This window comes from Pangasianodon hypophthalmus, chromosome 1 (genome assembly GCF_027358585.1).
Source record: "Pangasianodon hypophthalmus isolate fPanHyp1 chromosome 1, fPanHyp1.pri, whole genome shotgun sequence".
NCBI classification, from domain to species: domain Eukaryota; kingdom Metazoa; phylum Chordata; class Actinopteri; order Siluriformes; family Pangasiidae; genus Pangasianodon; species Pangasianodon hypophthalmus.
Window position 1 is genome coordinate 11,284,886 of NC_069710.1, and position 20,801 is coordinate 11,305,686.

General features: G+C 38.1%; 1 protein-coding gene across 7 annotated transcripts in view; it reads left to right on the forward strand.

The window, feature by feature from the left end:
- Positions 1-20,801, forward strand: part of triob (trio Rho guanine nucleotide exchange factor b) — a 125,560-nt gene that overhangs the window by 15,231 nt on the left and 89,528 nt on the right. The window contains exons 3-4 of one of the 7 annotated variants that reach the window (XM_053238275.1): positions 1,322-1,408; positions 7,794-11,629. The exons of 4 other annotated variants lie outside the window; for them this stretch is intronic. In XM_053238275.1, the coding sequence (XP_053094250.1) occupies positions 11,533-11,629 (97 nt within the window). In that variant the 5' untranslated portion in view covers positions 1,322-1,408; positions 7,794-11,532. Of the gene's footprint in view, positions 1-1,321; positions 1,409-7,793; positions 11,630-11,652; positions 12,790-20,801 lie in introns of those variants that run through there. 2 more of the 7 variants (XM_053238252.1, XM_053238301.1) reach the window with 2 other exon arrangements.

The window sequence follows — 20,801 nt, forward strand, 5'->3', positions numbered from 1 at the left end:
TTTTCTGAGTCCTCTTTTCTTTGTACTTCTCGGTTTTGACAAGTTGCGTTTTTTTGTCTTAGTAACTTCAAAAAAGAGAAAAAAAAAGGCTGGTGAGTAGCCTCCGATGATTAGTAATGACTATTTGTAGCTGCTGTAACATAAGTGATAACAGGAACTAACTTGTTTTCCAGACATTCCACAGCATTAAGCGTAATTATAAATGGATTAAATATATGAGGTGTCATTTATGAAGAATAAAACACTTTGCAATGTGTTGTTATGGGAAAATAATCAGCTTTGTGACAGTAAAAAAAAAAACATCACTGTTGTGCCACTCAGTGGAACCTAACCTTGTTCCCAGTTTAGATTCCTATTCTTAAAAATTTGCAAGCAATGAAATTGTATGTTCCTTCCTACATGCAGTAGACCATACAGTACCACAAACCACTGAGAAAGTCAGTTATCAAAAACAACTAGACTAATTTACTTACCATTTATTACCTCTGGGAATTCCATTCATATCTAGCGGGAAGATAAGCCTAGGCTGAACCTCTGTTTGTTGTAGCCCTGTAGTCTCTTGGCAAGTCCGTGGTTGTGTTTGACAGCCTGTTGACCCTAATCACAATGTGAAGCCAGACGGCTTGCTGGTGCAAGTCTAATGATCTGCGTTAGCCTATTTCATAAAGGCCTCTCGATCGGAAGTGCCCTCAAATCCCAAATAATACCATCCCACGGGGAGCCTAATCAGAGTGCTGAATAGGCTGTTTCTTTGGGTTCAGAGAAAATTCATGGTTTAAAGTTTAGCCTTGATGATCAGTTAACAAAATCTTGTAGAAATATTCCTATTTATTTTAGTAGCTTGCACATAAGGGTTAACTCAAGAGTTACAAGAAATAGTGAAGCACAGCTAATGCATTGTAATTTTCTAGCATTACATTGGTGCCATGACCCGGATAAATGATTGGCAGATGACTGTCAACCCCATGTTGTCCAGGAGCTCGACAAGGAAGATGTAACAGTAACATGTAACATCCACTCCCAAGGACATAGATGTTAGCAGTTACTTCATAATTTGACTATTAGTGCACTCAGTTAAGAGTCCTTCAATGGGTAATAACAGAGTGGGCTCAAGTTTGAAACCCAAAGCCGTTAAACATACATACTGAATAATATTTCAAAGTTCAAACGATTAACCGAGACAAATTTTTAATAAGCACAACTGCACTGCCTTTGGGTGCAAATTGTCACCATTTCATAATCCCATGCTCTTTCTGGTTTCTGGCTAATTTATGAACAGTATGTTTTAGCTCTTTAATTATTTCTTCCTCTGCTTTCATAGCTAAGACCAGTTTGGTTTGGAATCTGTCCATCACAGATCCTCCCTTCACATCACGGTTCCCATGGTGAAGATGTGCCATGTGCTCAGGTTTTGTTTTTGTTTTAGTTCTGTCTCCACCCCTGTCCTGTCACTGGTTTGTTGTTCTATTGTGTTCACCTGTTCTGTGTTAGTCATTGATTAGTTTGTCTGTTTATACTCTTTTGTGTCATAATATCTTTGAAGTCTTACCGTACATTCTCTAGCATTAAGTCCGAGCATTATTTTCGAAGTCCTCTTTTCTTTGTACCTCTCGGTTTTGACCTTTTCCTGTTTTAAATGTCGATTATCCTGATCTATTGCTGTCTGCCTGTGTATTGAATGCCTCTATGTAAATAAATATTAGGCGGAACACCCACACTTGTGTCCTGCCTTCACTGACTGCGCATTACACTGTCCATTTTCCACAAAATTTTGTTTGAAAAGGTCTTTGCTATTGCAGGACAAATGTATCATAAAATGTAATCATCTTACATATCAGTGGTCTGACTTTTGTTCAGATTTAGGCTTACTTTGAACGGAATTTTGTTGGTGTGTTACTGGGGAATTGCCAAATCACTTATCAGATCACTTGTACAAATAAACTGCACGTTAGTCATGTCATGGTTCGTTGCAATATGTAAAGAATGCAGTCCCTGGTCACTTTTGCGTGGTGTTGCGATCATCCTGACTCATCTCAGATGTTCCAGATGTGAGTTTCTTTTTCGGATTGGATGAATTATAGTGTTCACAACACATGGAAATAATTTTGTTTAAACTAATACATGGCATTTTTACCCATGATTATCAAAGCTCCATCAAGACTTTAAGCTGTATGTTACAACTGCAATGTGGTACTTAGTCAAAACGGATGGAATAAAAAGGTGTCATGATGAATTACGAATCAGCAGATAAACATAATGTATACTATAACTATTTACACTGCTGCTGAATTCTCACTTCTGATTGGGATGGTAAGGGAACAACTGTTTCCAGCTTCAGGTGGTATCAGTTACTCTGATTCATGCTGGGCTGCATCACACTAACCTGTTGTTGATTAGTTTCTTATAACAGCACACCACAGTGTTGTTGTGTTGTGGAGTGTGTAATTAACTACAACAAAACAAACCCTGATAGTACTCTTTAAGGTTTTCACCTTTGGATGCTATTTTGCCAATAGTGTCCTCATCCCAGTGGTTCAGGCTGAACAGTGATTTATTGAACTTTTCAGATTTTAGTGTTCCACATTATTGATCTTGCACTTTGAGCCATTCTTCCAAGCCCACGGACGAGGCCGTTTACAGACATAAGTGAGAAAAAAAACACAACATTATGCAAATTGAGCCCCACTTGTTTGAACAGCACCCTGCTGCTCGCACACTACGGCTAATTTTAGTGTGTTTGCCCAATGTAAACAAGAGATGTAATTGTTCCCCAAGGAATTTCCTCTTGGAATTGCGATGAGGAGGACGCATTTCTTTCTGCACGAGGCTTCAGGGGAGCAATCTATATTGTGAACGGCACTTATACCGGTCACAAATTATTGACTGCTGCAAGGAATGGCGATATGTGGAACCTTTCAGCATTATTATGCAAATGTCTAAGCCATCACTACTTCCTTTATAAATTTAATACCAAGCGCATAGTGCATTAGCATTATGCATTGTTGGTATTTATTTAATCATATTTATGCTTGGAGCCTTAAGCCCAAACCTGTGACCTGAATATTGTAAAATGATAAAGTGACATACATGATTACTGACTAATGAAACACCAAAGAGCTTCAATTTCCTTTAGGCAGTTTCATCCCCCTCAGTAAACACTAACCCTCCATGTTTCTCATGAACATTCATGCTTGGTTGCTAGGTCTCGGTTCTCAATGCACAGATCGTTGTCATATCTCAGAGGTCCCACTGCAGTGATGTGCTGTAAGCACGTATATAACAGTCCTGGAGTCTGATGTGTAGCGGAGATAGCAGTGAGAATGAAATGGCTGAATGTAGCGAAGCTCCAGGAAATGTAGTAAAGGCTTTATGGATGCTCTTTGCATTCTAATTGCTAGTTGATATGGCTTTGCAGTCTTGGTGCTGTTTGCTAAATATTAGATGCATTAATATGATGTATAACAGATCTATCAGCTCCAGTGATATCAGTTCAGGAGTCTGATATTGGTACTGGATGCCACAGGGATGTGAGATTCTTTTGTTCCACCCTCCAGTAGACCATGAGGTAAAAAAAATGGCAAGTGTTGTGCAGTCAGTTGGCTCTCAAAGGACAATATATCATAAAATGAATCACAGCTTTATTTTATGTGGAGGTAATTCTGTTGTAGTGTACTGTTGTAATGTAGTTGTTGCTAGTTTAGTTTTTACTAAAATAGATATTTTTCAGTTGGGAATAACTTATTATATACTAGACAGTAGACTGATTTTCTGTGCATTGGAAAGGCCAGTGGATGCAACAGGATACAACTATGGAATTCTCGATTCTGACAGAATGTGTTGATTAATTTTCTATATCAGCATGGCTCGGACAGGACTTACGGCTCCAAGGTTTATAGTAATGTGCTTATTCTCACACAGGGACGTGCACATTTCATTTTGCGACAGGCTCCAGGGGAGCCATCTATATTCGATTATTCTATATTATTCTAAATAACACCATCTTTATTTAACATTTTTGGAAGGAGTCTCCAGTGTCAGCGCTTTGTAAAAGTCAGAGGTGAAGCTGTAACTTTATGTTTTCCCATAAGGTTGGAGGTAACTCTGCTTCGTGTCGGGCCGTGTCGTACCACCCAGCTGTTGATTTTTATCATAACATCACACCCCCAAATGTTTTATTACTTATATAATATGCATACAATTAGTAGAATATAAGTTATTATATAGCAGTGGTTTACATTCCGGCTGTATGAAGGCTGTATATTAAAGTGGTTCCTCAGAATGATGCCTCGGATGTGGTCTAGCTCTTGCTTTCTCAGCACATCATGTTAACAGACAGCTTTATTAAACTCATCCTTGTGTGTATTTTCTCAGAGAGAGCATGTGATGACATCACAAGGCAGCTGGCTGTCACTTGGAAGGCCCCTAGGCTTTCTCCAATAATAACTTGGAGAACAAATGTCAGCGCTGGCTTAAAAGTTATGTAAGCTACACTACGTAAACATAATATACACTGTGTAAATATACACCCAATATGAACTTAAAGTTGTCTTATTGTCGTTACTGTGTTCAGTCCATTTGTTTATCTGTGGAGTTTCAGTTGCTCTCTACATCAAAATAATCGTGAAAGATCTATTATGTGATGAAGTGTTCAATAAACACCACATGCTTTCTCTAGTTGTAAAGCCATCTCTTCCGACCCCCTGTGGCAGTGCACTAAGTCCCAGTGTGCTTTTGCATGGAGGCTAATCTGAGGTCAGAAGGTTAGAGTGTGTAATAAGACACAGATGATATCATCGCTGTCCTGATGTAGAGTAGATATATTGGTGCACAGCTGCTGGACAGACAAATATCTCTTGGCCTGCCGTTAGTGCTCTACCAGTCATTGTTTTCTTTTTCTCTCCCTTTCTCTCTCTCGCTTTCTCTCCCATCTTTTTGTTTGTTTGTGTAAGCTAAATTTTTGGCAAGACAATCATTTTTGATTGAATTGTCAGTGTGAATATTGCTACGATGCTCGTCTAGACGCTACCAGGATTTCATGAAACTCATTTTATGATGGTCTGCACCAAAATGTGTTTAACGTAACCATACGTTTAAATGTTGCGTTTGATACATAGCTATGTTTAAACATTGCATTTGGTATGTAGCTACGTTAAACATTGTGTTTGTTATGTAGCTCCATTAAACATTGCGTTTGGTATGTAGCTACGTTAAACATTGCTTTTGGTATGTAGCTACGTTAAACATTGCGTTTGGTATGTAGCTATGATTAAACATTGCGATTGGTATGTAGCTACGTTAAACATTGCGTTTGGTATGTAGCTACGTTAAACATTGCGTTTGGTATGTAGCTATGATTAAACATTGCGTTTGGTATGTAGCTACGTTAAACATTGCGTTTGGTATGTAGCTATGATTAAACATTGCGATTGGTATGTAGCTACGTTAAACATTGCGTTTGGTATGTAGCTACGTTAAACATTGCGTTTGGTATGTAGCTATGATTAAACATTGCGTTTGGTATGTAGCTACGTTAAACATTGCGTTTGGTATGTAGCTATGATTAAACATTGCGTTTGGTATGTAGCTAGGTTAAACATTGCGTTTGGTATGTAGCTATGATTAAACATTGCGTTTGGTATGTAGCTACGTTAAACACTGCGTTTGGTATGTAGCTATGATTAAACATTGTGTTTGGTATGTAGCTATGATTAAACATTGTGTTTGGTATGTAGCTATGTTAAACATTGCGTTTGGTATGTAGCTAAGTTAAACATTGCTTTTGGTATGTGGCTACGTTAAACATTGCATTTGGTATGTAGCTATGATTAAACATTGTGTTTGATATGTAGCTACGTTAAATGTTGTGTTGGTATGTAGCTACATTAAACATTGCGTTTGGTATGTAGCTATGTTAAACACTGCGTTTGGTATGTAGCTATGATTAAACATTGAGTTTGGTACATAGCTACATTTAAATGCTGTGTTTGGTACATAGATAAGTTTAAATGTTGTGTTTGGTACATAGTTATTTTTAAGCATTGCATTTGGTACACAGCTAAGTTTAAACATTGTGTTTGGTACGTATGTATGCTTAAACACTATGTTTGGTATGTAGCCGTGTTTAAACATTGAACTTATTACGTAGCTATGCTTAAATGATGTGTTTGGTGTATAGCCACATTTAAACAGTGGTATCTCTCTGGTTATGGTGTTGAAGTACTGATCGGAAGGTCGTGAGTTCAAATCTAGGCGCTGCCACTTGAGCACCCTTGAGCAAGGCCCTACATTTAAACTCTGTGTTTGGTACATAGCTATGTTTAAACTCTGTGTTTGGTGTATAGCTGTGTCTAAACACACTAACATCATGTTAGTGTAACACCTCTTGTTGCTGTAACTATACCGCAAGCTACTTGTTCTGAATCCCATCGCCTGCCGCACTACACGTCAACCGAGACGCAGTCTGGCTGACATTATTAAGATTTTTACTAGATGGATTAATTAGTGTGAATGAATGACAGACAGTCTTTTCAGAATCCTGTTTACTGCACACAGTCACCACACAGTTAAACATAACAAAAAAAATAGAAGCCCTAAGCTAGAACTGAATAATATTTTACTATTTTACTTACGATATGTTGGTAGAATAACAAATGGTATAGCTATATATAGTTGTATTTATAGTTACATAAGGTCAAAAAACACAATGTGCATCAAATAACTGTATCAGGAGAGGATAAGGACTATGGCAGTTTGTATTCATGAACTTGTTTGTTTCCTTCAGTCTGTATTAGTGCACTTACCTAGCTAACTAGCTTGTCATACCCTATTTCATTACACTGGCTACAACTTTTTAGCCTGGTCACTTAGTTTCCAGGCAACCAAAACATAAGACTGGGCATCACACTAGGCTAGTGAATGGATGATGCACGGGGAATGATGTACAACTGTTCGGCAGACTCCAACATATGGCAATATATGTTAAATAAATGGCTTTGATACTTTTTAAGAGATGTATTATAATCCTGATAAACAGCAGAAATTGTAACAGCTTCACAGGTGTGTGTTTTCAGAGAAATCAGTTTATTAGGTACACCTAACTTGTATCTACAATCATTGGCCATCTCTGAAGAACACCTAGGAAAACAGACTATTAGTATGAAAAGCAATTTTAGCTGCTAAAGAAGTTATATGTTATATCCTGATTTCATAATAAGGCTTATAGAGAACCAGTATTGTGTGTTTGTATTATTAGAGAGGACCACATAAAGAGAAATCTGTTTTCGCCAGAGGATGCTGTAGTTACACATTTTTGTCAGAGTCAGTTCAGTGTATGCTGACATCTGCTGGGAGAGATTATGGGCTGCAAAAATCAGGGCGTCCTTTCATCCTTTCTTAAATTTATTTGAATGGCAATTTTTTTTGAATGTTTCATGAGAATCAGTCAGTGAGGCTTTATTGTGGCTTGGAGAAGGAAGGAAAGACAATTAGGGTGGAGCACAGTCACTTGTGGTTATATGCAGTGTAAATGCTCTGTGTGTGTGTATGTGTGTGTGTGTGTGTGTGTGTGTGTGCTGACATGGAAACCCAGTTTGAGAGACCTACAATTAAAATAAGAGCAGTGCATCCTAATTTAAGAGTTCTTTTTGAACTATTTTTTGGAAGTCTGACCAATATGGCCACTTCTTTTAGATCTTTTAATGGAGACTGAAGTGTTTTAAATAGATGACCTTCTTTTGACATTAGCTCACATTTTCCATACGTCCTACATTGTTTGTGTGTATGTGTGATTCCAGAAGGCTGTAATATGGAAATGACAGCTCCTTCACTGAAACTGACAAGATCAGAGGCCATGCCTCCTTCACCAGGATTGAAGAAAACACTTTGGGGCATGCTGTTATAGGAAAATAATCAAAGACGGTGTGGTGTGGCCTCATGTGAAACGGAGTTACTGTTATCATCCTGTTTTTTTCTTCTTATACCACAACAATTTGCCAATGATTACAGTTTTTTGCTTATTAATGACCAACAATGACTAACCCGCTTTTTATCTGTTTATAGTTACAGTTAATGTTGTGGGATATCAGAGAAACAAATCCACTTATGAAATAGCAGCTATAGACTGTAGTTCCATCACTTCCTCTTGAAGTCAGTAAGAAGTTAACAAGAAATGGCAAAGTACAAATTCCTTTGTCCTTAGACTTTCCTGTGGTGAAAAACATAACAGAATAGCTTTATAACTGACTCTTACAAAATACTGACACTGGAGACTCCTTCCAAAAATGCTGAATAAACATCTCATCTCAATATGAGGAATTAGATGTTTTCCTTTGTTGCAACAAAATTTAAAATCTGTGTACAAGTCCCTGTAATTTAACTGTTAATATGTAAACATTCATGTATTGTCATATTGCAATGAGTGCATTAATAAATTATAAACTTGTAAATTGTCTGCGAGCTGGAACTACTGTCAGAATCCAAAAGTCAACAGTGTAGTGGTGTAAGTAACAATTATCTAATAATCAGGCAATCTCATAATCCCCCAAACACAAATCATTGCATTTATTTTATGCTATATGAGTAATTTGTCCATATTGTCCAACACTTAACCGATTGTCAGAACTGGCGAAAGGCAGAAATAACAAGATTCGCATAATAATGAGTGAGAATCTATTCACGATTGATTCCTGAAGTGCTCGCTTTACACCAACCATGGCCTTTTAATGGATATATTGCTACATGAATAGTCCCGGTGTAATTATGACATTCACTGCAAATTTGGCTTCCACACTTAATTTTCAACAGCATATAAAATAGCACTTGATCCAGCATATGCTATTATTGTGTATGATGAACTAGGAGTATAGCGGCAGGAAGCATGAATCTTAGGCAGGGGTCAAAAATTATTTTATTTTTTTAATGTCATTTTTCAGTAGTTAAAAGTGTGCAAAATTTAATGTGGCCATGAGATACTAAATTCAGGTGAAAGAAAATGTGCCCACTGTTTGAAGGATAAGCTGACTGAGCACTCGATGTACCGCTTCCAGCTCACTTTAATGAACTGTTCATAATTCTATCCATTTAGTCATAGGGATAAACAGTGTCTCTGATTAAGATGCTGTCTCCACTGATGTTCAGTCTGTGAACTATATGGGATGATGCTGTTATTTATTTCATTCATATTGTCATATTTATGTGTTTCATATTCCCGTAAATGCATTTCAGTGTGACCTACTGTAGTTCGACAGTAGCGAAGGACTTAATGCTGCTCCTCACTTGAGTTAATATCGCATAAGAAAAATTGACTTCAATATCATGGTCAGAATCTCATAACAGATATGAACAGATAGCACTGTTGCCCATTCGGAAAACCCTAACACTGACGACCCAGTTTTTAAAATGTAGATGATATAATTGTAACTAACTAATAGCGTCTTCACAAGCATAGGTTCTTCTGTTACGTCTGGGAACGAAATGTTTTAAATCAGGGACCTCATTTAGTTATTATCTCACATGAATGCTGTTCGAATTGCGCTTCTAAAACAGGTCCAATTGTTTCCAATAATAAGTGATATGTTGGTATTTTAGGACCTGTTGTCTGTCTGGTCAGTTTTTTTTTTTTTGTACCTTGGTCCTGTCCAGACATGTCAGCTTTATTTCTGTCATTTTGGTACCTTTGGAAGAGACTGCTGGAGCCTGTTATTTAGGTGCTTTGTCATTGATCTGCGACGAAGCGAGCCCCAGGGCTTCTACAGGGTCATCCAAACTGCTCTGCCTGTTTTTGAAAGCTTTATGGGACAATGAAAATGATGGGAAATGGCTGCCGTGACGACATTCACTCAGAGGACAATGGAAAGTTGTGAAGATGAAGACCTCTTTTCAGTGTCATAGTCCTGGTCAAGAGCTGTGACTCAGACTCGGGGACTGATATGCCTCGACTTACGCGTTAGAGAGAGGCGAGAAATCTTAATCTAATGTCAATCACTTCTTACTTATAAGGTTACAAGAAAATGCTGCCGTATTAACGGCTTTAATTAATTGACATTTTTTAATTGTAAAATTTATATATAGTTAAAATGTATGTGTCATTGACATTTCCATCGCAGTCTCGCAATCCCCCTGCAAAGCCACCCCTAGGGGTTTGGGAAACCCTGATTTAGACCAACTCAAGTGATGTAGCTGAGGTTGAGGAACTGTCAAAGCCAGAATTCACACACACCATGCTGACAATGCTGGCATTTCTAATTCTGTGTTTATTTCCAGTATTTCTGGTGGCATACATCACGTCCACTTTGAGTTTAAATGCAAAAACAGATAATGGCATTGTGAATTCTCTATTAAACAAACTGCTTCGTAAATGCTGATCTAATCCAAATTCTCTCCTGGTGAACTTTCCAACCAACCAAGCTCAGCTCAGCGATGTTGGAGGTAGAAATCTGCACTGTATGCATTTAACGCAGTGTAACACTCCCTCATCATCTGTCTCTAATGCCATGTGTTCATACCAGCAGGACAACTGTTCTGTACAGAAATTAAAGTGCATGTGTTGTGAAGTGCCTCTTGCTTATGGTTAATCGTTAAGGATTAACAGCACTGAGTATTAAGAGTAACAAGTATTTGTATTGGTTTTGCAATTACACTAAGATGTAACAAGTTTGTTGCGATTTAAAACCCAAATGAAAGTTGATTGAGACACTGTGGTCTGTTTTGAGGCTGTTTCCTTAGACAGCTGGCTGTCCATGAAAGCGCCCGTTTAGTGTGAAAACAGTGGCATTATTCAGTAAAAATATATGCTTCTGTCTCTTCTAGCAAACCAAGCTTTTTTTCTTAATGCCTCAGTGGTTTGTTGTTTACAGAGAACAGTTTATGGATGGACCCAGGATAGAGCCTTGTGGAACGCCCAAAGTCAATGCTAAGTTTGGCTTCAGTGGACACATACAGAGTTGTCCCGGCTTTTAAAGTTGTTTTGAAACAGTGAGCCAGTCATCCAGTGCGTGCTCCTGCAGAGAATAGGGGATTTCTCTTAGCAGCTGAATCATTTGCTTGTGACACCCAAGGTCACTGCAGAGGCTCCGCGGAAAAGGGCAAACTAAATCCCGTTGTGTCACTGCAGGGTTATAATTAAACAAGTGGCAGTCACAGACAATCACCTGATTATGGAAAGGAGGATTTGGGGTGTATGACACTTGAGCAAGCCACCCGTGTGCAGTTGCGTGCCCCTTTCCGTAGCCACCATAATGTACTGCCTTTACACTATTCCTTTTCCCTCCCTCTCTTTTCCCATTTCACTGATGGGCAGTTGACACTGCCAGTGACAGAATGTCAGCAAGCATCTCAGCCTATTTTAAGTTGGGGGCTCTATTGTGTGGGAGCTCGCAGACACAGAAACGAAGGCCAATGTCTAGGGATATACAGAACAGCAGAACTTTACCACAGATCAATTTTGCAGTGTTTGGACTTTTAAATACTAACCTCATCATAATTTGTGGATAGCATGCTGTAATTTATGGTTTGATTTGGTTATTTGAACCGGACATGGAAAGTCTTACGGTACTCTTTCGCTTCCTCTACGTGGGCTTCATGCGAGACAGACAGAGGTGTCTCACGGAGCAATGCCAGAATCCAGAAAAAGGTAACGTAAATAGTTTTGAATTGTTAAAAGTAAAAAAATTTTTAAAAAAAGTTGTTGTAGCTTGGATTTGTGGAACAGTACTCCTTGATGGAATAAAAAAAGTGTTCTGTAAACCCTCAATGATTCTTCACTCAGACTTTCTAAACGGATTTTATCCTGCAAACGCTGGCAGATTACACACCGATAAACCCATTAAAGCTTAGCCAAGTTGTTTTGCACAGGCTATGAGAAAATAATGATGAATTTCCCTTCTAGGACATCATTTGGAACGCTTTGAAGCTTTTAGTCCAATTTAATCTGCCCACAGCTCGCAAATCCTCTGACTTCAGAAAAGAGTATTAGACAAATATTAGGTTGGACTTAATTAAAATCGGAGACACTCCATTGAAAAAATGGATGTGTTGTTGCAGCCAGGGACCACTTTTTAACGTAAATGTTTGCAATAATAATTTGCCTATTTGTTTGCACCATAGAGAATTTTATTCCTGAACTTTCCACAGACATGGACACATTAAGGCCTGGCTTGTTGTTGAGTTATTGAGGTTTGGATTACACCCACTGAATTCAATGGACCAGGCTCATAACTGTAAGAACTCAGTAGTAAATATAACTTTGATAATGGTGGGTTGTGATTTCACCACTGTGACAACGTTTTTAAAGAAATCACACTTTCAGAACCACTGATTTTTACGAACACCAGAAGGTGTCAGTGGTCTACCTTTAATGTGTGTTTGACAAGCTAATTAACAAATGTCCAAATCTTTGGAAGAGGATTAAACAACAACAACAAAAAAGCTATTTTGACCTGGTATAGCCTGCCAAGCTTTCCTTTTCCATGGAGTCCCAGACCGCTAGCACATGCACCCACAGTGACAACAGTAAATCTTTCTTGCAGCTGGGAGACACTAAGTTACAGACTAAGGGAGGTGAATTAGAGTTGTACCGCCTTTCTTAGTGGCAATGGCCATTAGAGCAGGGCCATTTCTTCCCATCCTTCCCATTTTACCTCCTCTTTCAAACCAAGACTCCACAGTTCCACTAGTCTGGCGATGGTAGCAGATGTGTGGTATGTTGCAGATGTATTCGTAGCATGGGCACCGATGTGGATGTGCACAGTTGGAAGTATGCTCAAGCTGGGATGAGGCTTATCCGGCTCTCAGGTAATGTGACTTCCTGCTGTTCACCTGTAGTGAGCTTGAGCAGTGGCAAATAGGGTATTGTTAAGAAGGTTTATTGATTAGGACAGTGGAAAAAAGAATGGATTTGTTAAAAATACTGGTGCATCCAATGTTTATCTTTAAAATTGCTAAAAGTTAATTTCATTATTTACAGTACAAACTATTACTCACTTATTAGTTGCCGTTTTGTCAGGATTGCTTGTCCATTTCATGTTCTGCGGCCAATTTGGGTTGATTGCTACAGCAGTGATTGTGCCAACAAAAAGCTAATGTAAAGAATAAAATAAAATTTGGGGGTTCAATGTTATAGGAAAATAATCAACGATGGCATGGCCAGTGTGAAGTGAAGTTACTGTTACCACCCCAAAGTTGATTATTTTCCCCTATAAGCACATCCCGAAGAGTTTTATTCATCTTATACCACAGCAGTTTGCCAACAATTATAAGTGGTTTATTGCTTACTTGTTGTTTATTGCGTACTTGTTTATGTTGGTGTTGCGTTTAAGCAGTATCTTTAATACAGAGTGTGAGGGTGGCTGACCTGTGCACACAGAGCAGTATCAATGAGTATGGTCATTAAAAATGAGAGCAAGGTGCCGTGAATTGCACCTTCACACGCGAGTACTTCCATGTCTCAGTGCTCAGTGCTCGCAGGACTGAAGTGCTCTGACATGCGACAGTTTCTCTGCATGCTCACATCACTGCTCCACGCATATGTTGTTTTATTACTCTTATACCAATGCCACTGATTATAAATTTGTATTTATTAACAAACAACACATCATGCTTTTTATAGTTAAATTTAATGTCATGGAACATCTGCAAGCCTAGCTAGTTCCTGTTATCACTTATGTTTTAGCAGCTATAAACAGCCGCTCCCTTACGGTAGGAAATGAATCATTACCTTCTGACCAATCAGATTTGAGGATTCAACAGTACTGTGGTATAATGCAATTTAAATTAAAAACACACAAAAAAACAAACTACTAAACCTGTCGCTTTGGGTTTATGGTTTAGAGCTGCACTGAAGTCAGGGCTTGCATGTAGATCAGCCTCTTTCCCTGGAATACCAAAGGAGCCTGTCTGGCTTGGGAAAACAGAGGCCATTCGTCACATGGATGGCAACGCAAAATGAAATCACGTCTTGGGGCGGGGGAAAGGGGTTGGGCAGGGATTTTGCATCACCCATGTCATTTCCAGAGGACACATGAGAGCATAACCTCATCTCGACCTGACAACCAAGCCGCCCTCAGGGGGGACACTCGGGCCGTGTCCCGCTGCTGTAAAACAAGAAGCAATCAAGGCCTGTGAACAAGGTCCATAAAAAAAGGCGCTGTGAGAGTGAGGTGGTAAAGGTTGCCAGAGAAGGGGCCAGGGAGAGGGGGAGAAATGTAGGCTGGAAATGGAGGGATGGGCCCAGGGAGCCGTAACTCATGTGAGGTACAGGGCACATTCAGAGGCGCTGATGTGTGAGAGAAATGAGCTGGAGTCAGCTCACACACACGAGGACAACAAAAAAGCCTCCCCTGAATGCTAATTTGGGAGAAATGAAAAGTTGTTGTGAGGTTATTTTATTAGGTTTCAACATGGGTGTGTTTGATTTCAAGATTAACATGTACAAGTCCAAAGACTTGTTTTATTTTTCAGTGGGTTTTCTGTTTCTGTGAAAAAATTCCAGTATGAAAAATGACCCAGTGGTGTAAGAGTCAAACAGAACACAATATGGGTAATAGACATACCATTTATCGGTAGATTCTGCGTTTAGACAAACTTCAAATTGAGTAGTTAAAACATAAGTATGAGCATACATTCCTTTTCCATCTGTATCCTTGTGTTTCATATGATGTCACACTGTATAATCGCTGAGAATTTGAGAATCGAATAGGGGATTGACTGCTTCAATGTTATTGTGTCTGTGCTTCATTAAGAAGATTAATTTTCATTTATACTGTTAATTGACTGACTTAATACACGTGAATACATACAGTACTTCATCAAGCAGCAGTGGCAGTGGATCCTCCCCGTATTGCTACCCCATAGCTATGTTAGATAGTTAGCTATGTTATGGGAAACTAGGAAGTTTATCTCTGTAGCAAGTATTGCTAACTTTAGCAAAAGTTAGTTAGATAGATACTGACTTATCCAAATTTTTCTCCTCTTGATGAATCACCCTGGAATCCTTTATCCACCCAGTATATATACACTTACTGGCCACTTTAGGAAGAGCTGTACACCTGCTAATTCATGTAATTATCTAATCAGCCAATCATGCGGCAGCAGTGCAGTGCATCATATCATGCAGGTACAGGCCAAGAACTTCAGTTAATGTTCACATCAAACATCAGAATGGGGGGAAAATGCAAGCTCAGTGACTTTGACGGTGGTGCCAGATGGGTTGGTTTGATTATTTCAGAAACTGCTGATCTCCTGGGATTTTAATGCACAACAGTCTATAGCAGGAGTTCTCTGCAAAATAAATTTCACTGATGCCCTCGGTACAGATTTAATTTATGAGCATTATTTAAATTTTTCAAATAATATTTGGTCTATTTATCGGAGCCACATAGCTTTCTGTTCCTGACAGAACACATTACGACTCAGTTGACTTTGGTGCTTGGACCCATAAATATAATAACTTTAATAATGTGGATTGTGATTACTGTAACAAAATGAAAAAAAAAAATCACAGACCTGCTGGCTATGCTTCATGGACCCCACTTTGAGAACCACAGATCTGCAGAGTTTCACAGAATGGTGTGAAAAACAAAAAAGCATCCAGTGAGCGGTAGCAGTCATATTCCTCCGGTTGAAATATGAGCTCCATGTCCCTACTTAGATTAATTGTATTCCAAATAACATGAAGTACAGTGCTTTTTTCAACACATATGCAATGAGCAATATTACTTAAGGAAAGTTACACATTATAATATCATGATTCCATTCCTGCTCTTTGGTTTGCCATTATAATATTTCTATTTCATTTCAGATTTTTTGCAGTGGACAGTTGTGATATCTGTGGTTTTCCTGTGGAATGGTGATTTTGCTGTTTGTTACAGATTTTGGAAGGTCAGATTTTGAGCTCTGAACTGGTTTTATTGGGCTAGTTTTGTAGATTTTGTATAATATACTATGGTATATACAACTGTAAATTTCTTACATCATATGTTTTTAAATGTACTAATCTAGGACAGTTGTTTTACCCTTTAGCAGCTAAGAATGAACCACCAATCCTGTTCTTGGGATGCTTGCGACCCAATTCCACCCATGATGATAGGTGTAGACTGATGTGGACTGGCAGAATGAGATGAGCAGTGGGATCAGAGACCCGGCCAAGGCCTGGCCTGCTTATCCAGAGTTCCCGAAGCTGCTAAAGTGGCACATCGTTACCTCAGAGGCTGTGCTATATTTAGACTAGAGCCAAAAAAAAAAAAAAAGAAATGGAGCCAAGCAGTGGCCAATACACACACATATAGAGAGCCAGAGTTTCCATTTCAATAAGATTATACTGGGGTCCCAAGAGGGAGAAGAGCACAAAGCCAGACACCCACGTTTCCTGAGTGTCGTGCCAAGCTATACAGAGCTGCAGAAAAAAGACCTCCCACTGTAACACCAAATTGAACCACCAGTTAGATTTCAGAAATAAGTGACATGACTTGACTAAAGAGACAAGTTAGATGGACGACAGATTAAAAGAAACCACCAGAACAGCTTGGCACAGATTCTGCGAGTCTTATGTATTGTACTGGAGGGAGGAACACCATTCTTCCCAAAGATATTCCCTGAATTGATGTTTTGATGATGCTGGTGGAGAGAAATCTCTAATGTGTCACGTCAAAATTTCCCACTGGTGTTCAACTGGATTGAGATCTGATGACTGTGAAGGCCATAGCATATCATTTACATCACTTTCGTCCTCATCAAATCATTCAATGTGTCCTTGAGCACTGTTGATGGGGGCAGAGTCATCCTTGAATAGAGGTTTCATTATAGGATAGTCAGAAAAACTGCAGTATTGATATGCAGTGATACTTCACTGGAAAAGTAGAGTCAAATCATGCTAGAAAATTGAATAAACACCCACTACAGCATAACAGAGCTACTGGTTTTTCCTGTTAATTTGTTAGCCATCCATAGCTAACAATGACTTTTAAAGATTTGAAGATGGAATTATATCAAAAAGATGATACAGAAAGATGTAAATATACTGTAGTTTGCCTTTTAACCTTGCTGTATGTTTGAGGAAATGATTTTGGAGTTTGGGTGAGATAGGCTTTTAATATTTGTTAGCGACTTAACAGTACTATGCAAAAATCTTAGGCACATGCAAAGAAATGCTGTAGAGCAAAGATGCCTTCAAAAATAATTAAACTAAATGTTTCTACATTTAAAAAATACTATAAAGAGCAGTAAACAGTAATAAATGAAACAAAGTCAATATTTGGTGTGACGATCCTTCGCTTTTTAAAAAAAAAATAAAAAATCTCAGGTCCAATTTGTGCAGTTTTATAAGGAAATGAGCTGTAAGTGTTACTGAGCATCTTGTAGAAGCAGCCACAGCTCTTCTGGAGACTTTGACTGTCACACTTGCTTCTTATTTTTGCAGCAAAACCCAGCAGCCTTCATTATGTTTTTTTGTCTTAAAAGTGGTCTCCTATGTAATATGCTGCTTTCTTTACTGACATACAAACATTTTTCTGTAACATTTAATTTTGTGCTGGAAAACTTATGTTTGGAAATCTAAAATGTTTTTGTACTGAATCAATAATGCAGAAGTCATAAAATTAAAATCTGTAACAAAGTTTGTACTAAAAAAATAGGGTGCCTATTTTGGGGTACTACATTTGGGGTAAGGGGTAAATTGTGATGAAATACTATCGAGCTATCTCATTCATAATCCTGGATAGTATTATACAGTCTTTGTCTCATTTTACCTAGGGACTTTTCCTTGCAGCAAGTTTGCCTGATCTAGCTTTAAATACACATCGGAAGTGCCAACATCTACAGTTTATCTGTTAGCATTTGTGAGCTAATAGAAACCAAGTGGGGGTGTGACTGTGCTGATTGGTTGGTAAAAAATGGACAAGTTGGCTTGTTATTAAGCAGCATTAGACGCACACCTGAAAAAAAAGTGCTTTCTCGACTTGGCACCTTGTATTTTAGCGTATTCTGAATTGAATTTGGGTTGAACCTCATAATAGACTACAGACTACATAAACTATGTCATGGCCTTGTTTTGTCAGTTTTATTATAGTTGTTGATCTGGCCTGAAGAGATTGATTTCTACTGCTTGTGTTCACGTGGTAGATAAAGCTACGTAAACCATTTCCGGTCATTCCGTAATCAAGCAGGCAGACTGTTATGTTAGAGAGCGCTGAGTGCTTTTTCCCCCCCACACACTGTTGGGTGTCTTGGCTGTAAACCCGAGTTTCGCCTCATTTGCTGAGCCGTGCTGAAGGCGAAATGAAGACATTAGCTCACGACGAACCACTGGGAATGATCTGTAGTTAAGTGCAATAGCCTGACTTCAGATGGAGCCTCTTAGCAGTTTAAAAGCATATTACTTACTTACATGGCAGGAGTTGTAATCAAAATATTTGTATCAAAGGATGTTCCATTTAGATTCAGTACTTTCCGACCAGTTTAGGAAACTTTGATGGAGGAAGCTCTGGGATGCAACCATGTTTTTTTCTCGCAGACATTTTTTCAGTCATTTTCCAAAAAGTAAAGTACTGTACAAGAAAAATCTCTACTATCTACTCACTACAATTTCACTACCTCACTACATTTCTCTATAATTATATATTTATAAAGTGGTAAGATGACTTTCTAGCATCAGTCAGATACAAGAAATGAGAATGAGACCTAATAACCGAACACAATAATCTGACCATTTATACATACACTTTATATTTATCCAGGCAGATTGTATTGTGGCAGTCAGCTATTGGCATTCAGCTAATTGAGAGTAGGAAAAAGTGATGAAATCAGATTGTGTATCTGTGAGATGACCCAAAAAGCCAGTGAATTAATACGAAATAGGGGAATCAAATGAGTATTTGAATTCCTGAGGAGGGGATGACTGTGTAGCTATAGTATCCTATGTATGTATATACAATATAACTACATATTGTAAAAAAAAAAAAAACTAGCCCAGATATGGAATTCGCTCTGTCCAGGGTTCTCAAGCTACTGATTTGTCCAATCCTTTGGTTCTAAAAACAGAAGAGAAATAAAGTCTCAAGTTTGTACTATGTTCACAGTAATCATATTAACAAATACAAGCTGGAGGTTTAGGATCTTGTATAGGGAAACTCAGAAGCTGTCCATGAAGAACCCCTGCCACTTGGTCTTGTCTGATCTTGTCTTCACTGCAATTACTTGAAAGATTTTAGCGCAGCGTGAAGGTGCAAAGTGTTGTACCAAAAAAAAAAAAAAAACATTTCCACCACTTCAAGACTGTAGACAAGTTTCCCATTTATAAAACGAGCATCTCTTTAATGACCATGGTTTGGATACCTCACTTCACACAGTGACCCTTGGTACTCAGAGTACTTAGGACTGAAAATTGAGCCTAGCCTCCTGCAGAGAGTTATCCTTTTATTATTCATGAGCTGCAAATGAAGTGTTAATAATAGTGGCCAAATTTGTGGGCTGATTACTTGAGTGTGTCACATTGGGATAAAAAATATTGAATCTTTTTTTTTACTTTGTTGTAAAACTCTTTGCAGTTAAACAGCAGAAGAATTAGCACAGTTGGGAGAGTTAGCAGAATAATTAGCACACATAGCACCTAGGTTAAATAGGTTGTACTTCAAAATGTGATATATTTACTATTAGGTTTTGAATTCTTCAGTACATAAAGCAAAAGTATTAATCATTGGTGCTCACATTTGTTTATTAATAGCAGTGAAAGACATTGATACCCATTTGTGTTAACACTATTAGAAATGTTACCTAAATGCTACATATGTTATCAGAAAAGTTCGCAGAATGTTAAAAAATGATCTGATAATCTGAATTTGTTAGCTGGGATTCCTTAAAAATATTAATTTGAAGTCTCTAAAATTTTTCATGTCCTAAACAGATAAACACTGATTCTACTTTACATGCTAAAGGCTAAATCTGAGGTAAAATCATTTTTAGCATTAGCATGGTAAAGACCACAGGGCTGGTTTGCAATATTAGCATCCGTTTAATGCTGTTAGCATTACAAAAGATTACTGCATTTATTCAGTTTGACTGTGTTATTATTTACTGATTTTGATTGAGACAGACAAGGTTCAAGCATGTAGGTGCCATTTTGTTATTAGCCATGTTAGCATTTTAGAATGCTGCAACAACATTGTAGGAACATTTAGAAATGTTTAGAAACAATGATTTAAAAACAACGTTTCAAAAACATTCATGCCACCAAAAAATATACTTGGGTACAATATTGTATTTTTTTGTGATAAAGGCTAAATCTGAGGTAATTAATTTTTTTTGAGTCCATGTTGCTTATATCTATTATAATGCTGTTTAGTGTTGCAAAGAATTATATTCTTATGCATTTATTCGGTATACAGGCTTGTCTTACAAGTGTCTGAACATTAGCGCTTCTAAAAAATCAAATACTCAGGACCCTCCCATGTATTATTTTACTGAATCTATCTCTGTGCTAAATGACTGAGATATTACAGCTCACACCAACAATTTATGTCTCACACATTTCCTAAGCTATTACGTTTGTTTGCTTCAGCTTTGTTGTTTATAGCTGTACATCGAAATGAGACATATTATTCATCAATGCACAGTGGTCTGACTTTTATGTATGGTGCCTGGTTGAGTACAGTGATTTTTACCATTGTTTATTGGTATACCTTCAAAAGGAAGACCCTGTGGTGTCTTGTTAGCTTACCGTAATGTATGAAAAGGCAAAATATGTTGACCCAAAAATGGCCTGGAAGCCCATCAGAGCCTCAGTAGACCAATTGTGGTTTTAAAAAAGGCAGCTG